The sequence below is a fragment of the Perna viridis genome, chromosome 1 (assembly GCF_037379345.1).
Source record: "Perna viridis isolate PV_CMFRI_1.1 ecotype Kerala chromosome 1, ASM3737934v1, whole genome shotgun sequence".
In the NCBI taxonomy this organism is placed as follows: Eukaryota; Metazoa; Mollusca; class Bivalvia; order Mytilida; family Mytilidae; genus Perna; species Perna viridis.
In genome coordinates this window covers 19,906,098-19,931,049 of record NC_142445.1, presented here as the reverse complement: position 1 = coordinate 19,931,049, position 24,952 = coordinate 19,906,098, and the positions used below count along the sequence as shown (strand labels likewise).

Sequence of the window (24,952 nt, the reverse complement as noted above, 5' to 3'; positions counted from 1 at the left end):
CATGTAGCTGAAACTTTATATTGGACTCAGAAGGAGCCAGAATAGCAAAAAATTAGTACACCACAAAAATGGCCACATTTACAGTATTTCAGCCATTTGATATTTGATATTCAAAATTAGTGAGGAATCCCTTAGCGGGCTGAGTCAATTGGTAACTTCATCTTCAACAACTATGAAAAAAGTGATATGCTCAGGTAGCTTCATATGAATCTTGTGTTTCTTGCATCATAATTGATTAATAATGGTTAAAGAAAATATGTTCCATAATGATTGGTTTGTTAAGTATTTGCCAGAATCACCTCGGCCTTCCCTAACTCTGTGTGTCATTCCAGATTTTGTCACAACATTGTCTATAGATGGATTGATTTCAATTTGGTGTGTAGCTTGATATAGATGGAGGCTATGTTGTATGTAATTTGGGTGATGTGAAATATCAACTTTCTATTTCATGAGACCTTGCCATCTTTCATTCTATCGAATAATAGAGAAACAATAATCTTGATTCTGAATACTGTGAAAGTATTTTTATTTGTGGGTGCCAATTTTCTTGGTTTAGGGGAAAATGATCAGTTTGTGGAGTCTTGAATTCATTGATTTGACAACTCTATCATACAAACAAATGGAACATTTCCATTTCGTTTAGAACCAAATTTCATGGTTTACCAAACCAACGAAATCCACGACAATTGGTACCCAACGACAAATAATACTCTCACAGTAAATGGAATGATTTCAAATATGGTGTGTGGTTTTATAGACAAGGCATACTGTCAGCTATTTTTGATACATTCCAATATCAACTTCTTGCACAAGTTGGGATATGCATAGCACGACAACAAGTGCAAGTTTATTAAAAAAAAATTTTTAAGTAGTGACAATGGATGTGTTCAGCTATCTTGAAATTGCAAAAGACTTGATTTTGAAGTCTTAAAGCTTTCTGTAAGGACATTATGTAGATTGAACATTTGTTATAGATATCAATTTAATGATAACAAAGTAAGGATTTGACTTTTAACAGGATGTCCAATGAAGGTTTAGAGGTTGGTACTAGCTGTGGGACAGTGATGCATGGACATTCAGCTGTGTTTTGTCAACAGGAAGGACAGAGGGAATTGGTAACTACCTTGATAAACTAAATCTGTTGTGTGTTTACCTAACTTCTCTATTTTGTTTTTATACCTAAATTTCAAATCCTATCTAAGCTGAATTATTAATATACTGTGTTTTTTTTCACAAAAAGTGGTAAGTGTAAAATTGAGTGTAAATTCTGTGAGAACATGGTATTGTGTTGTCAAAACTTATGATACATTTTACATGTAAGAATTTTGGGTGAAAATGACTGCTGGAGACCTGTTTAATTGTTATCATGCTTAATAACATAGGTAAATCAATAACCTGACTTATCAAACCAGAATCGTTTAGTCAGAATCATTTCAACAGCAGAACTGCTAAATGAAAAGTTAGTTAGGTTCTGGAATCCACAAAAATAAGTATTGCATGAAAGAATATAATTACATATTTTTTGTGTATATAAGTTTTTGACAACTTATAGTTTATGTTTCATCTATTGTAATTGTTTAGTATATTTGTCGTAGATTACTGTACCATTGAATACATCAACAGCTGCAGTTTTACAGTTTACTATATGTAAGTTCTTATTAACTATGGTCTGTGAACATTTAATATTGATGAATATTAGTATTTTTTAAAATAAAAAAAAAAATGGGTGTATCTTATAGTTGTAAGACCTATTACATGATTTTGGTTGAACATCACAATGTTAGAGAGGTCCACTGCGCTGTAGTTATTTTTTCTGATCTTTTGAAATATTTTTTTAATCATTTCAGCCGGTGGAACTTGTTACACACCAGGAATTGAAGACAAGGAGATAATCGTATCAGTAGGACTCAAAGGATGTACTGTTTGGAAGGTTATTGATATAATTAGGTAGGTAATGAGAAGGGGAGATAACTGTCTGTGTAGGATTCAATTGGTGTACTGTGTGGAAGGTGATTGATATAATTAGGTAGGTAATGAGAAGGGGAGATAACTGTCTGTGTAGGACTCCATGGATTAATTGTGTGGATGGTGATTGATATAATTAGGTAGGTAATGAGAAGGGGAGATAACTCTGTGTAGGATTCAATTGGTGCACTGTGTGGATGGTGATTGATATAATTAGGTAAGTAATGTACTGCTTGTGAAGTAATTGATACTGATAGGTAGACACTGAGAAATGGAGATAACTGTAACTGGATGACTGGTTTATACTTATTCCTGAGTTGGTGTACATTAAAACAAAAAGTGAAAGTAGAAAAAAAATGTATTTTTAATTAGTCATGCTCTGATGTACCAAAGTTCGTGTCTATTGTCCTGAAATGCATTAAAAATGATAGTTTCTTAATAGAAATACATGGTTAAAGGTAAGATTAATAAGTTAAAACACCTGGTCTATTTTTTTTTAATCTGAAAATTGAAGCGTATGGAGAAAAAAAAAACAATACAAGGCTTGGACCTCTTAGAGTGCACTGTTCGTGAAGTTATTCACTATTTTATAACAGCTAAATTTGCAGACTCTATTTAGGTGGGTAGTGATTTATTTTTGTGCTATTTTTCTTTTGCTACAGTAAGGTGAAATTAGATAACCTTGAAATAAGTGTATAAGGACGGAGCGTCAGTGCCGTCCTTTGTATGTAGAATGTAAGACCAAAACTATAAATGGCTAAAAAATATTCTGACAGAAGTGTTGACACAAAAGTAGATGATTGCACAAGTGAAGAGGCACTGTTTTGTCTTGTAATACATTGATGGATATGATTTTTTATTTATTTATTTATTTATTTATTTATTTAATGATAATTTAGAAATTATTGGCTGGGTAGAAATGTATTAAGTTTTTCCCAGAAGAAATTCTCACACATTCTCCTCACTGCATGAGACTCGCTTAGAGCAAAATGGAGGCACCATAAAAACAAAGATTTAACAAACTTTCCACAACAGGTAAGTGAAGTGTGTCTTAATAAACAGTTTGAGGGTACACACTGAGTTCCATCCATCATAACATAAGCAGAGTAGACTTATTATGTTGTTTTGAAATCCATGGATGGTCCAATTTATAAAATTTACTGTGTTAATGTTATTTTTTTTCTCTCAGTCCACCTAACTATGGAATTGCAGAGGTACATCTCATCCATATACCAAAAGATGCCAAAGGTGAAAATACTTGCTTCAAATGGAGCCAGTTTCCAGGAAGCCGTACAGATAACTCTGACATTTTGTTGGGTGATGACCCAGATGTTTCCAATTCTACTGATTTTGTAAACAATATAACTACCCAGGCCACTATTACTACTACTAAACAGAAAACAGTGACAACAATAAACCCAATACCACCAATTTACAGAGTGACCAGCAGAATTCTAACTAACACACCTAACACACCTATAGCTCCTCTGCCAGTGTTCATAGGAGATAAGCCAACACTGAGGTTTGGTAGTTGTTGGGCCATGGATAATGTGTTGATTGTCAACTCAGCTGATGCACCACAGAGCTTGTATGAAGATTTTGACCCTGTGGACCCAGGGAATTGGTTGTTCTTTCCAGGAGCTAATATCAGGGTTGGTGGAATGTTAGAAAATATTATGTGCCTTTATTTTTCTGTTTTATAAGTTCAAGGCTTTTTGCAATATTTAGAAACATCACAATGCAGTTTTAGTGGAGATTCAGTATTACAAGTTTTTGATAGTGCAATATTACCCAAGTCATACTTCATGTTGTAATTCCTTAATGTATAGAATCTGAAGCAGAATGTTGTGTTATGTCACTTTGCCATCTGATTTTATTCAACATCTAAGGACTATTTAATAAGTTGCACAGATTGAGGGATAATTATTTCTTAACAAAGGTCATTTTTACCGGTAGCTTTTGTAAACGAGTAACCAAGGGAACCAAGGTTATAGCGGTAATCAAAAGAATGTAATCCAGGTACAAAGACCAGACATGGAAAACAGACATTCACAACAAAGAACATAAAGTAACTAAAATCATACATACAAAGTAACAAAAGTAAATGAGCAACTCAGACTCCATTAAAAACTGGGAGCATTGACCAGGTGCACCGGTAGGGTAAGCGTCCTCTGCTTTTCTAGAAACACCCGCCAAGTTGCTCATAAAAAGTCATAAACCTAACAAATACTTGCATGCATTGATAAATAATAACTGACAAAGGGATTTTGATTGGTGCAAGAACATGCAAAAAATGTAATTTTTAATATGATTAAAAAATTTATTTATATATTTTAATGATTTGAGTTCCAATTATGACTTTTACCTGTGAAATTATTTTCTACAGGAAAAATGTAGATCAGAACACAATTCCATGTACTTTACCCAAGGGAACCAGTCAATAAACTTTGTAGTTACCCGTGATATCAACCTGATGCCCGCTGATTCATCATCCGACCAGATATTACAAGAAATGTTTGAATTCAAGGAACAAATAGGGTAAGTTTATTGTATTATACCCCCTCGATGTACTGTTTAACTTGTATCCATCATTCTATAACACATTTTTAGCTGCATCACCAAAGGTGAGAGCAGGTCTAATAATCGCTCCACTCTGTCCATCCATTTATTTGTCATTGCATAAATGGATATTCACATTGTGTTATCTGTAACTCAAAAAGTATTTAAGCAGTACTATTCAAACTTTGCACATTGTTTGTATACATGTTGAAAGTGTGCACCTTTTATATATAATTTTCTTTCCTACATTTATAACATGTTGAACTTAGCCATTTTTTCCAGCAGTATATGCTATCAGTAGGAAATTTCACATGTCTGTAAACCACATTGTATTTTTTTTTTAATTTGAAAAGTGCTTATATACATATTGAAGACACTTATGTGCTGACAAAAATATGACATTGACAGGTCCGACATGTTTTGGTTTTGTTTTCGTATAATATTTCTTAGATTGTTTAGATATTTAGTTTACTGCTTCTGCATGATGACTTCTACCATGTCTCCCCTTTGCAGGTTACTTTGCTCATCGACTTTCTGTTTACTGATCTATTAGTAATTTTTTAGGTGGTGCATAATGGAAATCTGTGTAGGAGATTTTTCATCTTATTTTGGAAGGAATGCTTAGATATTTATGCCCCCACTATAAATGAGGGGTTATACTATTTTACCTGTGACTGTCACTCCATTACCTATGTTTTTTTTCAAAATTCCCAGCTTCTGTGAATTACAGGCTCTTGATATTTTAAACAAAGCTTCATATGGATATATAACTGCTTTTGATGGTCTCTTCATGCATGCTCATGAAGTATGGGAAGTCATGGGTTTGACCCACAGTCAAGTCCTACCAAAGACTAAAATTGGTAGTCACTGCTTCTCCACCAAACACCCAGTATTTAAGGTGATAGAGTGACGTCTGGTTGGGTTGGAATCAGAATAATAATAAGTTGTGTGGCATGCTTACCTCTTGGCTGTTGCTTCTGTGAGCTAGCACAATAAAAATCCAGCTTAGTATGTCTGACTAGTGCAAAGCAGTGTCTTCTTAATTGTCCAGTCTATATTCTGGAATGCTTGAAATATCTGCCATGGGACATTAAACAATATCAATCAATCAATGAAATAGGTATACTGAATTGTTGACAGTGGTTTCCTGTTCTCATGACATCTACTTACTTTCTGCTAAAACAGTGGTATCACATGTGAAACAATGTTCACAGATTTTTTGTTGCACAAAACTTACGTGGAAGATCCTTCTATGCTGCAGAATTTTCCTTCCTAGACTTTTCATTAAAATGCATTTCTCTATAAATTTTCAATAGCATCAATGCATCTTAAGCTGGAATGAAAAGACGAGTTCCTGAGAAATAAAATTGGGTTTCATGCAGATGAAATGTTGAAAAATTGTGGTACATGTAATACTTATACTTACTACCAACAGTGAATGTTTTATAGTTTGTAGGGTACAAATTTTCATGGTTTTTGTGGGTTTGACAAACAACGGAAGTTGGTTCAACAACATAAAAGGATATTTTTTATTGTTGCATATGGTGAAGAAGTAGTTAAATTCATTAATTCAAGAAGTTAAGGAGTTTTTTTCCCATAAATCATTAAAAATTCGTTTTCCCATAACTAGACCTACTGTTGCAGTATGAGAATGGCAATTTTTTTTTGTTTGATTCCTTTTATCATCTTTGTATTTATTAATCGGCAATATGACTATTTTAGTTGGGAGATCAATGGAGGAAGAGTAGATGTATCATGTGGAGAGATATACCAGGCTAACTCCTTAGTGTTTGATGGTCCTGGAAAGCGACAGGCTTGTACTCCTTATATGGACACCAGATCTGCTGGAAATCTTAGATTCTACTTTGGTTTTGGTATGTTTTTGTGTGAGATATAAAAAATACTGATACCTAAAAAAATCATAACCTTTTTATCAGATTCTTAAGCAGAATTTTTGTTTTTGTTTTTAGGGTTGTACTTTTGACAATTTAAGAGTTTTTTACCAGGCACTTACATCAACTTTTGAAATAAGTGGGCTATCTTCGGTACTGTTTGCAACCATTTGTTTGTTTTCAACACCTCAGTATTGTTGTGATGGCATGCTTACTTTAAGTTTGGGAGGAAGTGGGTTCAGTTCGCAGCCTAGTCTGGTATATATACCAAAGAATTAATATAATTGGCAGTCAATGCATCTCCTCCAAGCACACTGCACATACGAATTAGAGTGATGACTAAAATGCATGAAATATTTGTCATAGGAGTTAAAACTAACAGTTGATCAATCTTGTTTTCTGAGCAACCTTACATACAGACTCTGTTATAGGTACAGGATCATGTAATGGTAACATATCTGAATCAGATAAGATCCATGTCAGTGTATATATGGAGGATAGGAACCATCACACACATGTTCTTATGGTGTTAGATGATGAATTATATCAGGTATGTTATGTACATTTTCTATAACTGTTGGTATACAGTGTTTTTTAAGGCTGGTAATTTTGCAGATGCTGTCTTATTTTATTTTAATTTGCTAGTAATAATTATTGTACTTCAGCATGTATTTTCTACAGTAAATCAAGTATTATTTTGTAGAATAATTACCCCATTTGGACAACTTTTAAACCCAATATAGCATGATCACATACCTGTTAACCCTCCCATATCTGGGGGAGTCTTCCACAATATCAATGAAAAAATGGGAAATGTAAGATTTTTCAGAGGTTTTTGGTTAAAAAAACGAAATTTTTACATCGAAAACTACCTTTTACTTAAAAATCTCCCATATGAGACAGTGTCAGATGGGGAGAATCTCCCACACCCAGTGTTCCAAAGGATAACGGGTATGTGATCAATAGCAATCAACTATCATGGTCACGCTATTCATTTCTTAAATATGAAGGCATCACTATAGTTCAGTATAATAAAACATTTGTTGACTGGTCATTTCAGAAACTGCTAATTTATTATTCCTTAAAACCAACTATTACCTCTTGTCATTGCCTCAGGTAATAGTTAATACCTTGGAGTAATAAATTTACTGTTCCCCGCATGACCATTCAACAAATGTATATAACATGATTTTGAGTGCATCATTATACATTTGTTGAATGGTCATGAGGGGTACAGTAGCAGAAAGTAATAGTTCCTATCAAGAGGTATTAAATTTACTGTTCCCCTCATGACCATTCAACAAATGTATATAACATGATGTTTAGTACTTCATTATACAATTGTTGAATGGTCACATGAGGGGTACAGTAGCAGAAGGTAATAGTTCCTATCAACAGGTAATAAATTTACTGTTTTATAAATGAACAGTCCACAAATGTTTTATTATACTGATTGATAATGATACCTTCATAATCTGTTAGGAAATTGTGCAAATTGTGCTACCGTGATTTTTCTTGTCATTTGATCTTGGACTTTACGTTGTTCAAGGATAAACCCATGGAACATCTAAACATTGATTAGCCAATGAAAATCAGAAGGAAAAAAAACAGTGAAATATCACTATGGTACTATTGCTCGGTCAATAGTAAAAACTGTTGACTGGGCAAACAGAACAGTCAAGGCGTTTTGAGGTATCTAGTTGAAATGTTATACATGATTTACAATAGAAAATAAATACTGAAGTATAATTTATTAACATACCAGAAAAGAACAATAATAAAAAGATAAGTCTTCATTGTTCTAACAGTATTGTTTAAGAATCTTATAAGTAATAAATTTTTATGCTTTACTATTTGAAAAACTTTAATATACCCTATGCAACAAAGTTTATGTTTTGACCCATCCGTCAGTCCATCATCAGTTTTCCAGATTTTTTTTCTAAACGCTTGCAGATATTGACATGATTTTTGGTATACAAGTGCACCATGATAAGTAACAGGTCAAGTATAACTTTGTTCTGCTCTGATGATTTTTACCGAAATTACGGGCCTTGAACTTAGGAAAATTCATAGAAAAAAAAGTTTTCCGCACCTTTTTTCAAAATGTTTGCAGATATTGACATGAATTTTGGTATATAAATTCACCATGATTAGTTTCAGGTCAAGTTTACATTTTCTTTCGCTGTGATGATTTTGCCGAAATTACAGGCCTTGATCTTATCAAAATTCACAGAAATAACAGTTTTCCGGACTTTTTTTCTAAAAGCTTTCAGATATTGGCATGATTTTTGGTATATAAATTCACCATGATAGGTTACAGGTCAAGTTTAAGTTTTGATCCGCTCTGATGATTTTTACCAAAATTACGGACCTTGAACTTAGTAAAATTCACAGAAGTAAAAGTTTTCCGACTTTTTTTCTAAATGTTTGCAGATATTGACATGATTTTTAGTACAGAAATTCACCATGATAAGTTACAGGACAAGTTTGTAGTGGTTCCGCTCCGATAATTTTTACTAAAATTACAGGCGTTGAACTTAGCTAAATTCACAGAAATAACCGTTTTTTGGACTTTTTTTTTCTAAATGCTTGCAGATTATGACATGATTTTTAGTATACAAGTTCACCATGATAAGTTACAGGTCAAGTGTACATTTTGTTCTGCTACGATGATATTTACTTCGGATGAACTAAAACTCAAAGAAATCACAGTCTGGAGTTTGAAACTACCATTCTGAGTAACAGAATTTAGTTAGAAGATAATGGTCTAAAGCCTAAAAAACACTCTTATTCCCTTTTTTATTGGGGTCCTTCTACATGTATTTCTCTAACAAACAAATTTACTTGAATATCCAACATGGGGACATGTTTGGTATGTGAGCACACTCACTGAGGATCTTTACAATTATCCCAAAAAAGGCAATTATATCAATAAAAGTAAAAGCAACAAATCCAAAATATGCACCATTACATACCAGTATATTGTATATTTTGAATGAAACACATACTTGTGTGGTCAGAGCTGTATAAGATTGGAATTCCAAGTTCTTGATAAGATTAGAATTACTACTTCAATGGAATGATGATAACTGAAGTATAACGAAATATGGTAATGTTGTACGAAATAAGGGAGGCAATAATTTTCTGTTGTACTTGCTTAATGGTGAATAAATCTACTCACTAATCAAAGGAAACATTCTATAAAATGTATACCAGCATGATAAGTAATTTCACATGGTGCCTAATTCCTTGTTCAAAGATTTTCATACCCCAGCAAACCAAGGATTATAAATACTGGCGGATAACTCAGAAGGGAGATAATCCAGATTAAGGGTTATTCATGTTTAAACCTTGTAAGTGCAACTCCTAATGAACTGCTCAAGGGATTTTTGATGAAATTCTGTAGGAAGTTGTAGATGTGCATAAGGAATATAATTAGTGTCATAGGACTCCAAGGGGAGATAATCCAAATAAAGGGTTGTTCATGTTTAAACCTTGTAAGTGCAACTCCTAATGAACTGCTCAAGGGATTTTTGATGAAATTCTGTAGGAAGTTGTAGATGTGCATAAGGAATATAATTAGTGTCATAGGATTCCAAAGGGAGATAATTCAGTAAGTGCAACTCCATCTATACTGCTAAAAGGATTTTGGTGAAATTTTATAGGAAGGTTGGGTATCATATGTAGATGTGCATGAAGGAATATGATTACTGTTGGACCATGTCAAAGGGAGATAATTCAATGAACATTTTACATTTAAGTCCATCTGAAGTTGTGGGTATTCTCTTTGTGAGCTTGCTCACGGTATTTCTTTTTTTTTTAATACATCAAATAAACAGATACTTAAAGCTTATCAATTTCAGGCTAATAAATAATGGCCAGAACCACATTTTGATTTGCATTGTAAAAAAAAACTTAGAAATACCAAGATCTTGAAATTCAGTTGCTCATTTGAATTACATGCATCAGTAGACTTTCCCACTTTCAAGACAAACAGATTCCCCTCTACAGCCATGTGAGATTTTGATAAAATTAAACATGTTATGTTTGAGAAATACTATGAATACGCTCAGGTAAGATTTCAGTTTTCCTTTACCGGTAATCAGCACAACCTTGTTAATTTTTAATCCCTGACATCTAAAATTTTTATGTTTTGTGGGGTATGTGAGCACGCTCACTCAGGTTCTTTAATAATTAATACTTATCATTTCAAAGGAGCCACAACTGGTATCTGTACCAATAGCCAATGAGCACAAAATACCCTGGGCAAGATTTTGTTGGTTGCAGAAATTCCATCATGGTGCAGGAACAGATATTTGGGCAATAGATGGAGTAGGGATCTTTACACACTTACCCTCTGAGTCTAGTGGTAATACAAACAAGACATTACAGTTCAGGTTGAATATGCAGTGTAGTACTGATCCTAAAGCCAATAAGTAAGTAAATGTGTACCATATCTGAGGAAAATTTTATTCAGTTTGTATTTCTGTTGGGAAACATCTAAGACTTTTATGAGGGGTCAGTATTACATTTTAATTGTGTATTTGTTTAATCATAACTCTGGTCAAACTTTGCTCCCATTTTCAGGCTTTCAGGTTACCCTCTGTTTCTTATTTCACAATGAAGATGTTTTTTATCTTTCAGCTGAAGCCCAAATAGCTGAAATGAACTTTTTTATATGATTCCCCCACCAGACTTAAGAAATCAACCTTATAATATGAAAAGTCATATCTATCCATTCTACATTTCACTGCTTTAAAGATGAACTAATAAAAAAAATGATACATCAGTATCTATTGTATTGTGCCCCTAATTAATTCTACCAAAACAAAAGACACAAATCAGCTGTAATGGACCTTGCCACAGCATTATAGTTTACCCTACCCTTACTATTTTTTATAACTTAGTATTGACAGCTCTGCATCAAATCAACAACATTTGTTTAGAATAAATCAAGTCTTTGTTTTTATGTATTAAAAGAATCTACATCTGAAATTTCAGTGTGGACCTTGAATTTTCTACTGATTATGGTAGATCTTGGTATGGTTTACACACTCCATGTGTGTCAGGCAGTTGCCATGGTAACCATCAACCAGTCAGCTCTTCATATTCTTCCTTAAATATCCCAGGGTAAGTTTTGTGTTTATCGTTGTACTGAATCTAAAAAAAAAATTCCTATAGAAGTATAATCATTACTAGGATAATAAAAGATATTCAAGCAAATGACACAAGATTTACATATTATGGAGGGAGTCAAAGGAACAGCCAATCCTAAGAATGCAAATTAAACAAATGGTGACTAGTTTATTTCATTTTTGAAAATTTGTTTTAAGCCATAAATCAAATGAAATTATGTTCACTTTGCCTAAGGGGAGTCTCACAGAGTGACTTGTAGGGTTTACATCTCTGCCTGTGTATATTGTGTCTCCTCACAAATGCTAGCCTTTACAATTTGTCCTTAATATTTTTTTTTAAATTTCGGGTGGAATATACAATCTTACAGCCAAACGTCTATAATTTTTGGATTTCCAATCATTTCTGGTACAAGCAATTCCCAGTTTAGAAGACATATTCTGATAGCTTAGACGCTTTGTAAAGCCCATTGAGATTAGCCTAATGAGATTTGGATTATGCAGTGCATTGATTTTCTCCTTAATTTTTTTTATATTTATTCATGTTGTGATGTTTTGGCGGGAAATGTCTGAGAGTGAATATACCTTTATTTCACAGTGTGAATTATTGAACTTTTTACTACTTTAGATCACTGCTATCTATATAATAATAATTTTTACAGCTGGACAAGGATGACTTTACCCCTACCATATGCCGCCATGTCAAAACATGTGAGATTTAGATGGACACAGACCAACAGACATGAACCAAACTGGGCCCTTGATAATGGTTAGTCATTGGCATGACAACATAAGCAATGTTTTACTGTCAAATTAATTTTAAGTTAATCACTTACTGAAGATTTTATCAATCTTGGTAGTAAATTTGTCAGTTTTCTTTATGCCCTCCTAAACCATATGAACAATAAGTTTTCCCTCTGTCCGTATACAGTCAAACATCGTTAAGTCGAAGTCAAAGGGACCGTGCAAAAATGTTCGAGTTATCCAAGGTTCGAGTAATCCGAGGATGAGGTTGAGGATAAACCGGAAGTACTAGTAATTTGGTCAATAATTGTTTCTGCTTCTACATCATTTGTTGTGCTTGTACATGTACATGTACTTCACTTTACACAGTACTTCGTAATGTCTTGCTATTCATATTGGAAGATATTTTTTGTATGTTGTATATCATGTTTAAAATGCTGAACAGCACCGAGTGTTTTAGTGAAATTTCCTTTTTTTTTCTTCATCGAAAATGTTATAGTTCATAACATGCTGCTTTGTTTGACTCACAATCAGAAATATCATCAAACCATGTGCTCTACATTATTACAATAAAATTTCAAATTCACTTCCAAAACGAATGTATTCGTTGAAATACACCTACTATCGTCTTTTTGATGTTTCATTAAATTGTCAGATACCATTACAATTCATCTGTATTTTAAAAAAAATTACATCAAATTATCAAAATATCTGCTATCACTGTTAGTGTGAATTCTGATGTATAAATAATAAAATTCGTTTCTTTTCACTACACACGCAATTTTAAATTAATAAAATACACAAATCAAGCCATAAATAGTGTCAACAAATTAATTTTAAAGTCACACTTATCGTTGTTAAAACACACTTCGATCTTGGTTTGTAATAAAACAATCAGTTTTCCAACAAATTAGTTGACTTTGAGACATCAGAGTTAATTAAACTCAAAGTCCTATCGAGGTGACCGATTGATTACCTCGAGTTATCCGAGGTTTCGATTCGTCCGAATACAAGTCATCCGAGGTAAAATTGTATTGGAATATGGGGAGTTTTGCTGGGACTTTGTAATTAGTTCGAGTTATCCAAGATTTCAACTAATCTGAGTTCGACACATTGAGGTTCGACTGTATAAGTAAGTACAGATGTGTCTGTCATATAAGTTTTTGTCAGCTAATGCTTACAAACACTTCAATAGAAGTATCTAACATTTGGTATGCACCTTTATCTGGATTGGTTGTATTGTTTAATTTTCGTCTTTTTCACACATAAACTTACTTTTTCCTTGAGTGACTGGTTGAGCTTTTTAATGCTTTTTAACCACATTTACTTCTACTTGTAGTTAAATGGCATCTATTTCTTTGTTCTGTTCATATATAATGAATGCTTCTTAACAGCATAAAGTGATAATAAACTGATAAAAAACAAAATGTCTGCCAAATTTAGTTCATGAAACTTAATTACAACCTCAAGTACAGATTACGGGAAGTGTTTGTTTTAGTTTGTATAGAGTGAGATCCTTCCTGGCTACAGTTGTTCTCCTTGTGGAAAAAAGAATGAATATTGTGAAAAGTAACAAATGCACAAGCTTATAAACTTAATGCTAATGAGTAAATACCATCACAGATACTGTAAAAGTATTACTGTTCATGGGGTATCTAATACTATCACACTGTAAAAGTATTACTGTTCATGGGGTATCTATTTAATACTATCACACTGTAAAAGTATTGTTGTTCATGGGGTATCTATTTAATACTATCACACTGTAAAAGTATTGTTCATGGGGTATCTATTTAATACTATCACACTGTAAAAGTATTGTTCATGGGGTATCTATTTAATACTATCACAGATACTGTAAAAGTATTACTATTCATGGGGTATCTATTTAATACTATCACACTGTAAAAGTATTGTTCATGGGGTATCTATTTAATACTATCACACTGTAAAAGTATTACTGTTCATGGGGTATCTATTTAATCCTATCACACTGTAAAATTATTACTGTTCATGGGGTATCTATTTAATACTATCATACTGTATCTATTTTTATCTATTTTGCAGTTTTCATTGGTTTGATAAAGTAAGAATTTTGGTTCCCAACAAAGAGGAAATTTTCCGTTTGTTTGTATGATGGAGTCTTCATATTCATGAATTCAAGAATCTGTAAATTGATTATTTTTCCCTAAACCATTAAAACTGGTACCCACAAGTAAAAGTACTTTCACAGCAGTATTATTGTACAAATTTTTATAACTTTTGTTGAGCTGTAAGTCAGTTTTTTTTTGTTTCAGTGTATATTGGTGATTGTCCCGATCTCTGCAGTGGACATGGTTTCTGTACTGAAAGAGGATGCAAGTAAATATTTCTGCCTACTTCTTTCTGTTACACAAAGATAACCATCTCTTTTCTGTCACTCCTTGTACACCACTGAATGGAATTTAATGAAACTTTGTTAATCTCTATTACATATTCAAATTGTGCTCTTATTTAAGATTATAATCCAAATCAATTTAGAGGCCTGACATAGCAAAACATGGACTTTTTCATTTGTTAATATGGGGACAAGTGGGGATCCATCTCTTTTCCATCACTCCTCTTATAGCACTGAAAGGAATGAAATGAAATTTTCAGAGAATTCCCATTGTGCATCCCTCTGTAAGATTTTGATCTGAATCAGTTTTGGGATTTCACATAACGTAAAATGGACTTTGTCATTTGTGAATATGGGAACATGGGGGACCCAACTCTTATTTGTTATTCCTCCTTTATCACTGAATAGAATTAAATGAAACTTTCACAGAATCTTTATTACATATTAACATTGTGCACCTCTAATTTTAGATTTTGATCCAAATAAAAAAGGATGTTAAAGGAATGTGGGGTGGTGGGATATCAAGTTAGTAAGCATTGCACAGTTTTTCTAGTTTTAGATTTTGATCCAAATGAATTTGGAAGTCAATGGTGCATGTTATTAAATGGGGGAGTTGGGGTTTCAATTATGTGAGCATTCCTTACAGTTTCTTTTAATAGTTTTTATTTGGTTCACTTTTCAGGTGTGACTATGGATTCACAGGCCTAACATGTAGTACTACAGCTGTTCAGAACCCTACAATGGTAATGGAGAACTTTGAAGATGACCACATTCTTACATCATCTAGCATCATGTCCATTAAAGGGGCCAAGGTGAACTACGATTGCGGGGTACTGTCATCAGGGAAAGCTCTGGTGTTCAATAAAAATGGAGAAAGAATGGTCACAACAGCTGACTTTAACACCACAAATAACAGGTTTGTAGACAGTTCTCAAATTCAAGGAAATTTGACAGTTAGTCTATAAAACAATTGTTTTTAATCTGCTTTCTTTGAGGAAGAAAAAAATTACTTTTCTTCCAAAGTTACAAAAATGATATTAAGTGCAACTTTTTCTATGGCAAGCCAAAGTGGACAAAAATTCATATTTTGTAATATTAGAAAATATTTTTTAATACAGTGTAACTTCTTCAAACCGGCCACCACTGGGACAAGAAAAAATGGCCAGTTTAAAGGGTGGCCGGTTTTGTGAAAAATAGCAATGCATTCTAAGAGCTGTTTCCATTAATGTTCTATAACCCTACACCTTGTAAACTTTTGGCCTTTTATTACATTTCAAAGCTTGCATCATTTGTAAATGCTTTGATTTTACAAATGGTACTGCCGACCAAATAATGTTCACGGTTTTGTAAGAATGTGTATTAAAGATCAACGGGCTGTTGATGGTAATTAATTATTTGTATTGTTTTCGTAAATTACCTATCAACAAAGTTTAATAATTTCACCCCTATGTTGTTTTGGCTTGGGTACACAGTTCACATTAATTGACATTTTAAAGTTCGTAAACCAGTGACAAAATGTAATGTCTGGATTAAATTTGTTGATTTAACTACTGTCCCCTTCAATTATCATCTGTCCACTGATGAAATGCAAACCGGTCAGTGAATTAATTATTAATTACATAATCATTTACAGTATTGTTGACACGTTTACTACAGGTGAACAATAACTGGGCGGCTGGAATTCAGAGGTTTTTATTAGAAATATGTAACTTAAACTGTGAAAACCAGCCGATGTACGGTTGTAAGGGGTGACCTGTTTATTGAAGACAAAACACACAGGTTTTAAAGTATATCGACAGGACTTTTGAAAACGGCCGGTATGAAGGGAAGACTGGTTTTCTGAGGGTCTGGTTTGGAGAAGTTTCACTGTGCTAAAACATTTTTTTTAATATAGGAAATATTTTTTGATATAAAAAATTCATTTTGTTATATTAAAAATTCATTTTGTAATATCAAAAATTCATTTTCTAATATTATGAAATCCTGATTTAGTAATATTATAAAATATCACACTTTTTGTAATATTACAAATTGAATTTGTAATATTAGAAAATGAATTTCTAATATTAAAAAAGAAAATGAATTTCTAATATTAAAAAAGAAAATGAATTTCTAATATTAAAAAAGAAAATGAATTTCTAATATTAAAAAAGAAAATGAATTTCTAATATTAAAAAAATTACTTTGCAATATTGCAAAATCAGTCACATTTTTTAATATTACAAAATGATTTTCTAATATTAAAAAATCGTAATTGAATACAACAAATCCATTTTGTACTATTAGAAAATCAATTTCTAATATTAAAAAATAGTTTTTTAATATTAGCAATTCAATTGAATTTTTAATATTAAAAAAGGGTTTTGTGATATTAGTAATCAAATTTGTAATATTAGAAAATCATTTTTTAATATCGAATAATATTAAAAAATGTGACTGATTTTGCAACATTGCAAATTAATTTTTTACTTCCAGTTTTTAATATTCTATTGTGCAGGTACTTGCAATTTTACATTCGTGTTGGGAGTAATTCTATGACCTCCTCCTGTCCTCCTCCTGACAACCTAGCAGAGGTAGTTATTGTGGATTACTCATGTGATGCTGGTATTACATGGCACTTCCTAAAAAACTTCAGAGATGAAATTTACAGGTACCCAAGGTAGGTATAGAACTACTATACTCGACTTCAGATGTTTAATATTGTTTTGAATTTCTATTTTCATAACATTTACGATTCGGAACTAGAGTTGTCTATCTTACAACTCATAGTATGTTAATTGACCTATGTCTAACAGTGGGTGGTACTCACAGGATGTGTCTGCACTTAATCAGCCAGTAAAAATCCTTATGGAAAAATCCTACACAAAAATTTGCCATATTGGTTTCTACAGGACCTATTTGTTGACAAACAATGTTCATAACATTTTTGAGATCCCCGGTGAAAACGGTTAGTTTTCCTGCCAAATCAGATTTGTATGTGACAAACGGGTGATACGTCAGAGAAGTTTGAAGGTACAGAAGTGCATGCTGGAATCATTGGATTATGTAAATATTGCCATTCAAACTTACGTACTCGACAGATTCAGATGATTGACTTTATAGGGAAATATTATTTCGTTATTTCAATTGTGTCTTATAAAATTAACATTTAAAACACAGGTAGGTGACAATAAACATGTTTGTTAGCTTTTAAAATTAATTAGCTGAGCTGACGTCGATTATATTATCCTCGTAGTGGCTTTGTTAGAACTTTCAAACTATCAAGTAAAATTTCAAATTATTAGAAGATATGCTATTATTTAGATTGCAATTTACCAGTCATAGATATAGATATGCTGCATTTACTTATTTGAGCCAGATTAATGGGTTCTTCAATAAGTCCTTATTGAAGTTTTAGGAATTTCTTCCATGTGTTAATGAAAGTACGACTTGTGTGTTAGGGGAGCTTAATGAGTAAAAAACTTTTTTTCCACAAATGGAAGAAATCAGTACAAATGAATGTAAGTATCTGTTTCTTCTCAATCCTTTTGATTGTTCATATAATATACCAAATTATTCCTTCAAACTTCATACATAGTTAAATGGAGTAATATAAAAGCATTTCAGTTTTCTCTGGTGGTTATACTTTAGATCAGAGATGGTACTTATACCTCGTGATGCAAGAAAAGCAGCTTGTCGATTTAGATGGTTCCAACCTTACCACTCAGGTCAAGGTCATGATGTGTGGGCAGTAGATGGTATTAGTCTGAATCATCACTTGTTCAATACACTGGATGTAGAATTAGAGGAGAGAGAGAACATCACCCAGCCTCTGATTATCAACAAAGGGGAGATAACTGATGGTTATTGTGATGGGAGAAGGAGTGTGAGGTAATATTTGATATTTAATAAGATGTGTTAAACTACTGAAATGTTCATTTTGAAGACATTCCTATTTTTTATGCCAAGTATATATGAGCAAAATGAAATAGTGAAAACTGAAATTTATGAATTTATTTCCTTTTTTTTTCTTCAACCACTTCCCTCCAGAAAAATTAAATTTACTAAGAACTTTCTACATGATCCATTTATTCAGTAATCATTGAAAATCCAGGTAAAGGTTGCTAGTGAAGTCTATCCAGATACCGAGATAAACATGAATGTATGTATAAGATAAGTTTAACCTAAATTCTGAAGCACTACTAACTTCTTGTGAAGGGAACTGTTGTATTACAAAGAACTTTCCCGTTGAATTTTGTCATGTCATTTAACAATGCAGCAAGTGACATCCATATACTGTCATTACATTGAAATAATCAGACTTCTTGTGACAAAATAATTATTATTGTAGTTAGATAAAGAATCCAAACACTGATGCATAAGTTGGCTTCAAAACCATTTTGTTACATTTTTTCTTTTACCTTTTTCAGTTTTTACAAAAACAGAGAGGATGGTGACATTCGATTCCTGATGACTGAGCCAATCCATGTAGGACCATCCTATGTCATCCAGTTTGACCTTGTAATGGGATGTCATCTGATGTATGACATGATTAAAAATAACTGGATCTATCTGGAATATTCTGGTGATCATGGTCTGAGCTGGTCCCTGGTTGTAGAGCCATGCCTACAATCCAAGGCATGTGAAGTCTACACAAAGGGAACAGTGTATGATCCTTCACAGTACACAGAATGGAGACAGGTTACTGTTCCCCTACCTCCAGCTACATGGTAATTGTACTCCTACTCAGTTAGTGGGTGTTATATTCAAATCACCTTATCTGTTTGTCCATCATTCCATCCATCCCTCTGAATTTTGTCACAATTTTCTTGGCTCCAAATTGATAGATTGGATTCAAATTTATGTATGGCTTTCCATAGATGGGGTATATTTTATAAGCAATTTTGGGTGCTGTCAGATATCTCATCTTTCTGTTTAGTGGGACTTTGCTATTTATCACTATATGGAATGATAAAGAATTTTTCCTCACAAAAATCTGGGCTACCAATGGACGGATTGGTTTCAAAGGTGTGTGGCTTTATATAGATTTGGCTTATGCTATGAGCAAAATTTGGTGCTTTCCATTACAGACTTCATGTATGAGTGGGGATATACCTAGCATGACAAAGTATGCAACTTTTTGTTTATATCCCATCTTTTTGGTGAGACATTCTGAGGTTTTATGGCAAAAATCTGTGTCTTCTGTCCATCCTTGTATATTATGATAATTTGAAATTAAAATTATTCTTTTTTTTTGAATATTCAAATTTTTTATTTCTGATCATGAATTATTGGATTTTGAACAATGTGAAAAGTGACAAGTATTTAAGTTCTTTAATGCCGCTGAGTATAAAAAAATGATATTAGTGGGGGTTTGATGGAATAGTGAATTTAATCATTTATTGTGATGACAATTGGTGAACTAATTATGTCTATCACATCCATGGTAGGATATTTAATTGTACACTAAAACAGAAATTTGTACCCGTATATTATTGTCCCCCGCCACTACATGGAAGGGGACATTGAAATACTGGTGTCCCTCTTTCTGTGCATCTGTGTGTTCATCCAGTCACACTTGTGGATGCAACTCCTTGGAAAGTGCTTGACTGATTTTGTTCAAATTTTGTAGGATGGTAGTCAGCATTTGTAGTTGATCATATAGCAGCACCATTTTGATTCAACAAATTTTACAGGAGTTATGTGACTGTTGTATTTCCTTTTTTTGTGAATGGTAACTTAATATAGTCGAGTGAGCTAATTTATGATATGCTATGACTGTTGTTGTAATTTGCATCTACCATTTCTTTCAGGGGTCCTGTAACTAAGTTCCGTCTCCGTCAGTCAGACTGGGGGCCAACTGATTCTTGGGGTGTGTCTAGACTCTATGTAGGACAGGAATGCCCTGGTATGTGTGGTGGTCATGGTAAATGTATTGAAGGAGTCTGCCAGTAAGTTCTGCTACCCATCTGGTCTCGTTAATTTTTATTTCAGTTTTGAAATTTTCTAGTCATATTTTTACCTCTGACAATGAGTTCTTTTATTAACAAATGAATATTTACACAAGAAGCATTAAATAGACCAAAAACAATATGTTCTCCAAAAACTTTTTTTGTGAAACATAATTACAGAGAATGTAATTTTTCTTTCCCCCCACCCACCCCCACCCAAGAAAAGAATTGTTTGAGGAGTAATATTACATGTTTTTGAAGCTGTGACACTGGATTTGTTGGTGCAGAATGTAATCCTACATCACCTATGGAGACCACTATGCAGGCAGACTTTGGAATCAGATACGAACCTGACTCTGATTTTCTTCACATTTGGGGAGGAGAGGTCACAAATGGGGACAAGGGGTGTGGCACTTTATTTTCAGGAGAATCTTTGTACTTTTCTCAGGTATTTATATTTGAATTATCTGTAAACAAAGTTTAATTTTATATGTGTCATGATGAAAATTCACAATTTGTATATAACTATTAAGATATTATGTAGGAGAGGAAAAAATAATCAAAGACTCATTATGTCTTTAAATCTATGAAGAAACTCGTCACAAAAGTTCAACATTTTGATTTGCACAAATTACTCCTAGTCTGATATTTATGGAGACATCTACTTAAAAATACATTTCAGTCTAAGAATCGGGGAAAATGTATTTTTACTTTATGACCTCCATAAATAACCATCAAAGTGTTTTTAAAGTTTAAATTTTTATCATATTGATAGATATAGTTAATCCAAATACACTATTGGAAAATGGTGGGAAAACTTTCTGCATCTTTTCCAGTATAAACAATAAAAAAAAATCTATGTCACAAATGCTTTATGATAAATTTAAATAGCTTTTCAGCCATTTTCTAGATGAATTGAATATATTAAGGTAAAAATGACTAAATTGAGAAAAATGAAATGCCACACGTTGCCTCTTACTCAGAATGGTATTTAATACTTTAATCACAGGCTGGGGCAAGGGAGTTGCAGACTAAAGATTTCAACACCCTGACCTCTGATTATATTGAGTTTTACATGAGGATAGGCGGTAACCTCCCTGACTGTAATGGGGCTGAGACCAGAGTTGAGGGGGTATTGTTGGAATACTCTGTGGATGGGGGTACAACATGGCATTTGCTACAGGAAATGGTTCCATCACAGTATAGACAAACCAAGTAAGTAGCCAGAAGGGATTATCTGGAGAGCCTGTCCTTGTAAATATACATGTAGATTTATCTTCAGCAATGCTTTATAGCATATTAATTACAAAGCCCTTTTTACATTAATTCTTTCAAATTAACACAGTATTCAGGCAAATTAGATTGTGTGTTTTTTTTTAAAAACGATAAGTTTTATTGAAACTGAATTACTTAAAAATAAACAGTTCTGATTAATTTCTATTTATTAGGGGGTGAAACATGTTAAGTAAACAGTAAACCAGTCATTTGTTATCTTGATCCATGCTGGAGCTACATAAATTGTACCATTATGCTAAGCCTAATCTTTATCATAAGATTCACAAAATCAATTTATTTCCTTTGATGGATTATTATGAGCCAAAAAATGGAATTAACTTACAGAAATAGGTGACATGACAAATATCGCATACAACAATGTTAAAAGAAACTAATACATGGCTTATCTTATTAATTTGGAAACTATTGTAACAGTGTCATAGTATGTCTTTTATGTATTATACCTCCATTCATTAGAGTGGGGCTATATTGCAATCACCTTGTCCATATGTTACTTTACATAACAGATTTCTCAGCTTCTATTGGAGGGAATGCTTAGATATTTGGTTTTTGCATGATGACTTGTACCATGTCTCCCCTTTTCAGATTCCTCACTCATCTACTTCCTGTTTACTGATCGACTTAATATTTTTTTCAGGTGGTACATAAAGAAATTTTAGTAACAGAATTCTCAGCTTCTATTACAGGGAATGCTTAGATATTTGGTACATGTATATTGTTTTCGTGGGATGTCTTGTACCATGCTTCTCTTTCCCAACTTCAACTGAAATGGTTGAATGGGAATATTCTTAGCATGACGTAACATGCAACATCTTGTTGTTCTCAGTTTTCCTATTTTATTTATAGATTTGTCCATAATGTATTGCCTCAAGCTGCCAAGTCACCACTTACTAAGTTTAGATGGATTCAACTGAAACACTCAGGTGGAGGAAAGGACCAGTGGGCTATTGATGAAATAAGGTTGGGGCAGTACGAGAGGATGAGAAGTCTCCAAGATAACTTTAATGTGAGTTGAAGTGACTAGTTATAAAACGACATGCTAGATAACAAAGAAGTCTTCCATTTGCCAAACATTTGATAAAACATTAACATTGTGCAAAATGATCCTTCATTTATCATATAGTCCAATTCATACCTGGTATTTACAATCTAATCCTTACAAGATCATGTCTTACTTCAGAACATAAATTGTGGTACTAGACAGCACACTAACATAGCCTACAAAGATATCATGAATTCAGAAATTTGTGATTTTATTATTTTTGCAAAAATTGTGATTCTAATTATTGTTGTTTTAATAAAAACCAAGGATCAATGATGTTAAAAATTCAATAATGTGAGTTTTAGTTATTGCAAAGTCATTTTCATTTTTTTTTTGCCAGTAATAAAAACTTTGCAATAATAAATGAATTTACAGTAGATGGAACACAGATACTATGGAGGTATGTAGTGCTAATTACAAACATAACCCCTAAGTAATTGTGTCACCCAGAAATTCATTAAAGGCCACACATATATTTTTCCATTTTAGTATAATTACATTATGACAAAAGTTAATTTGCTAATTTCAGAGCCATGCAGATCCCATCAAGTCAGGACAGTGGTTAACTATAACAGAAGGTGTACGGGGGAAGTACTGTCGTGCTAAGGATTACACATTGATACTGGCCAATCAACAAAATGATAAGTCAGTGATCACTAAAGATCTGCGGCTACAAGCTGGAGATGTTATACAGTTTAGGGTATGTTTGATATTGGAAAGTTTCCTCGTGCCTTTTGAAGATTATGTAATCAATGGATGGTTAATTGTGATCTGTGAAAATTGATGTACTTTTCCAGATATTGAATTTGGGAGGATATAGTAAAAAATGTATTTTTAAAATGTTTACAATACCCCTACTCAATATGTTGGTGGTGTTATGAAATCACCTTGTCCTACCATTCATCATTCTGCCCATCCAGATTCCATTGTAATAAGCTCAGCTTCCATATTTTAGTGGAGTTCAAGTTGTTTATTAACTTTTGTTACTTTGTATGTATTATTTTGGTCATTTTATGTCCTTTGTTGTGTGTGACTGTTTTCCAGGTGAACAATTCAGGCTCTTTAGAGTGAGTCATTCATTACATTTTACAAATTTAAGCCATTATATTTCATTGTAAAAACTAAGAATAGTGGTACCTAAAAACCATCTTGTTCATAAGATAACTATTTCAGATATAGGCTGTATATATTTGATTCCATTACTTTTATATTTACAGATCAATGTAGGCTGTAGTGTCCATTTCCGACTGGACCACCCTGTGATGTTACAGTATAGCCATGACGGAGGGCAGACATGGAGATTAGTCCAAGAACCTTGTTACCAGGAGTCTGAATGTGATGGGGACTATACTGAAGGGACCATCTACTATACTGGACCACATGGATCATGGCAGACTGTCATTATACCTGTAAACACTCAAATAGCAATGCAGTAGGTGTTTCAACTGTATTTTTAGTTATGTCAGTGAACATATTTTTGTCATTATCTCTATAATTTCTTTAAATACCTCCTGCACTTTGGTAAAAGAATGCTACATTACACTTTAAATTATGCTTCAGCTGTATGGAGAAGAAATATTTTTCATTAGATTACAATATGACTCTCAGTGTGCGGGTGGTATATTGGAATCACCTTGTCAATCCGTCATTCTGTCTGTCCAAATTTTGTCACAAATATCCTGGCTTTCTATAGGCAGATTGATTTCAGACTTGATGTTTGGCTTTTTTTGATGGTGTATACATTTTAATCATTTTTGATTGCTCTCCAATATCAACTTCCTGTACCAGAGGGGTAGCCCAGCATGACTACAGGTACAACTTTATGTTCTTTATAAAATGATAATTGAGTTTATTCAAAACTTAACCCATGAAGATCTGTGCATATAGAATGTATGCCTTAAATGTATTCTTAAAGATTAGGGCAGAATTCAATTTTGGACCCATTTTCACCTTGCTATTAGTTAATTCTGCTGGTTTTACAGTCAATATATTATAATATACCGATGTCGGCTTTC

The 24,952-nt window shown here is 33.0% G+C and overlaps 1 protein-coding gene across 1 annotated transcript in view; it reads left to right on the top strand.

Moving 5' to 3' along the window:
* Window positions 1-24,952, top strand: part of LOC148627671 (reelin-like) — a 69,610-nt gene that overhangs the window by 5,158 nt on the left and 39,500 nt on the right. Inside the window, exons 6-26 of the mRNA XM_088576902.1 lie at window positions 1,019-1,115; window positions 1,596-1,647; window positions 1,848-1,947; window positions 3,155-3,617; window positions 4,352-4,503; window positions 6,247-6,398; window positions 6,848-6,966; window positions 10,632-10,852; window positions 11,418-11,546; window positions 12,211-12,317; window positions 14,590-14,653; window positions 15,352-15,585; window positions 17,167-17,328; window positions 18,300-18,539; window positions 19,079-19,378; window positions 20,462-20,599; window positions 20,861-21,047; window positions 21,609-21,814; window positions 22,742-22,901; window positions 23,467-23,637; window positions 24,155-24,369. Coding sequence (XP_088433028.1) covers window positions 1,019-1,115; window positions 1,596-1,647; window positions 1,848-1,947; window positions 3,155-3,617; window positions 4,352-4,503; window positions 6,247-6,398; window positions 6,848-6,966; window positions 10,632-10,852; window positions 11,418-11,546; window positions 12,211-12,317; window positions 14,590-14,653; window positions 15,352-15,585; window positions 17,167-17,328; window positions 18,300-18,539; window positions 19,079-19,378; window positions 20,462-20,599; window positions 20,861-21,047; window positions 21,609-21,814; window positions 22,742-22,901; window positions 23,467-23,637; window positions 24,155-24,369 — 3,669 coding nt within the window. The remainder of the gene's footprint in view (window positions 1-1,018; window positions 1,116-1,595; window positions 1,648-1,847; window positions 1,948-3,154; window positions 3,618-4,351; window positions 4,504-6,246; window positions 6,399-6,847; window positions 6,967-10,631; window positions 10,853-11,417; window positions 11,547-12,210; window positions 12,318-14,589; window positions 14,654-15,351; window positions 15,586-17,166; window positions 17,329-18,299; window positions 18,540-19,078; window positions 19,379-20,461; window positions 20,600-20,860; window positions 21,048-21,608; window positions 21,815-22,741; window positions 22,902-23,466; window positions 23,638-24,154; window positions 24,370-24,952) is intronic.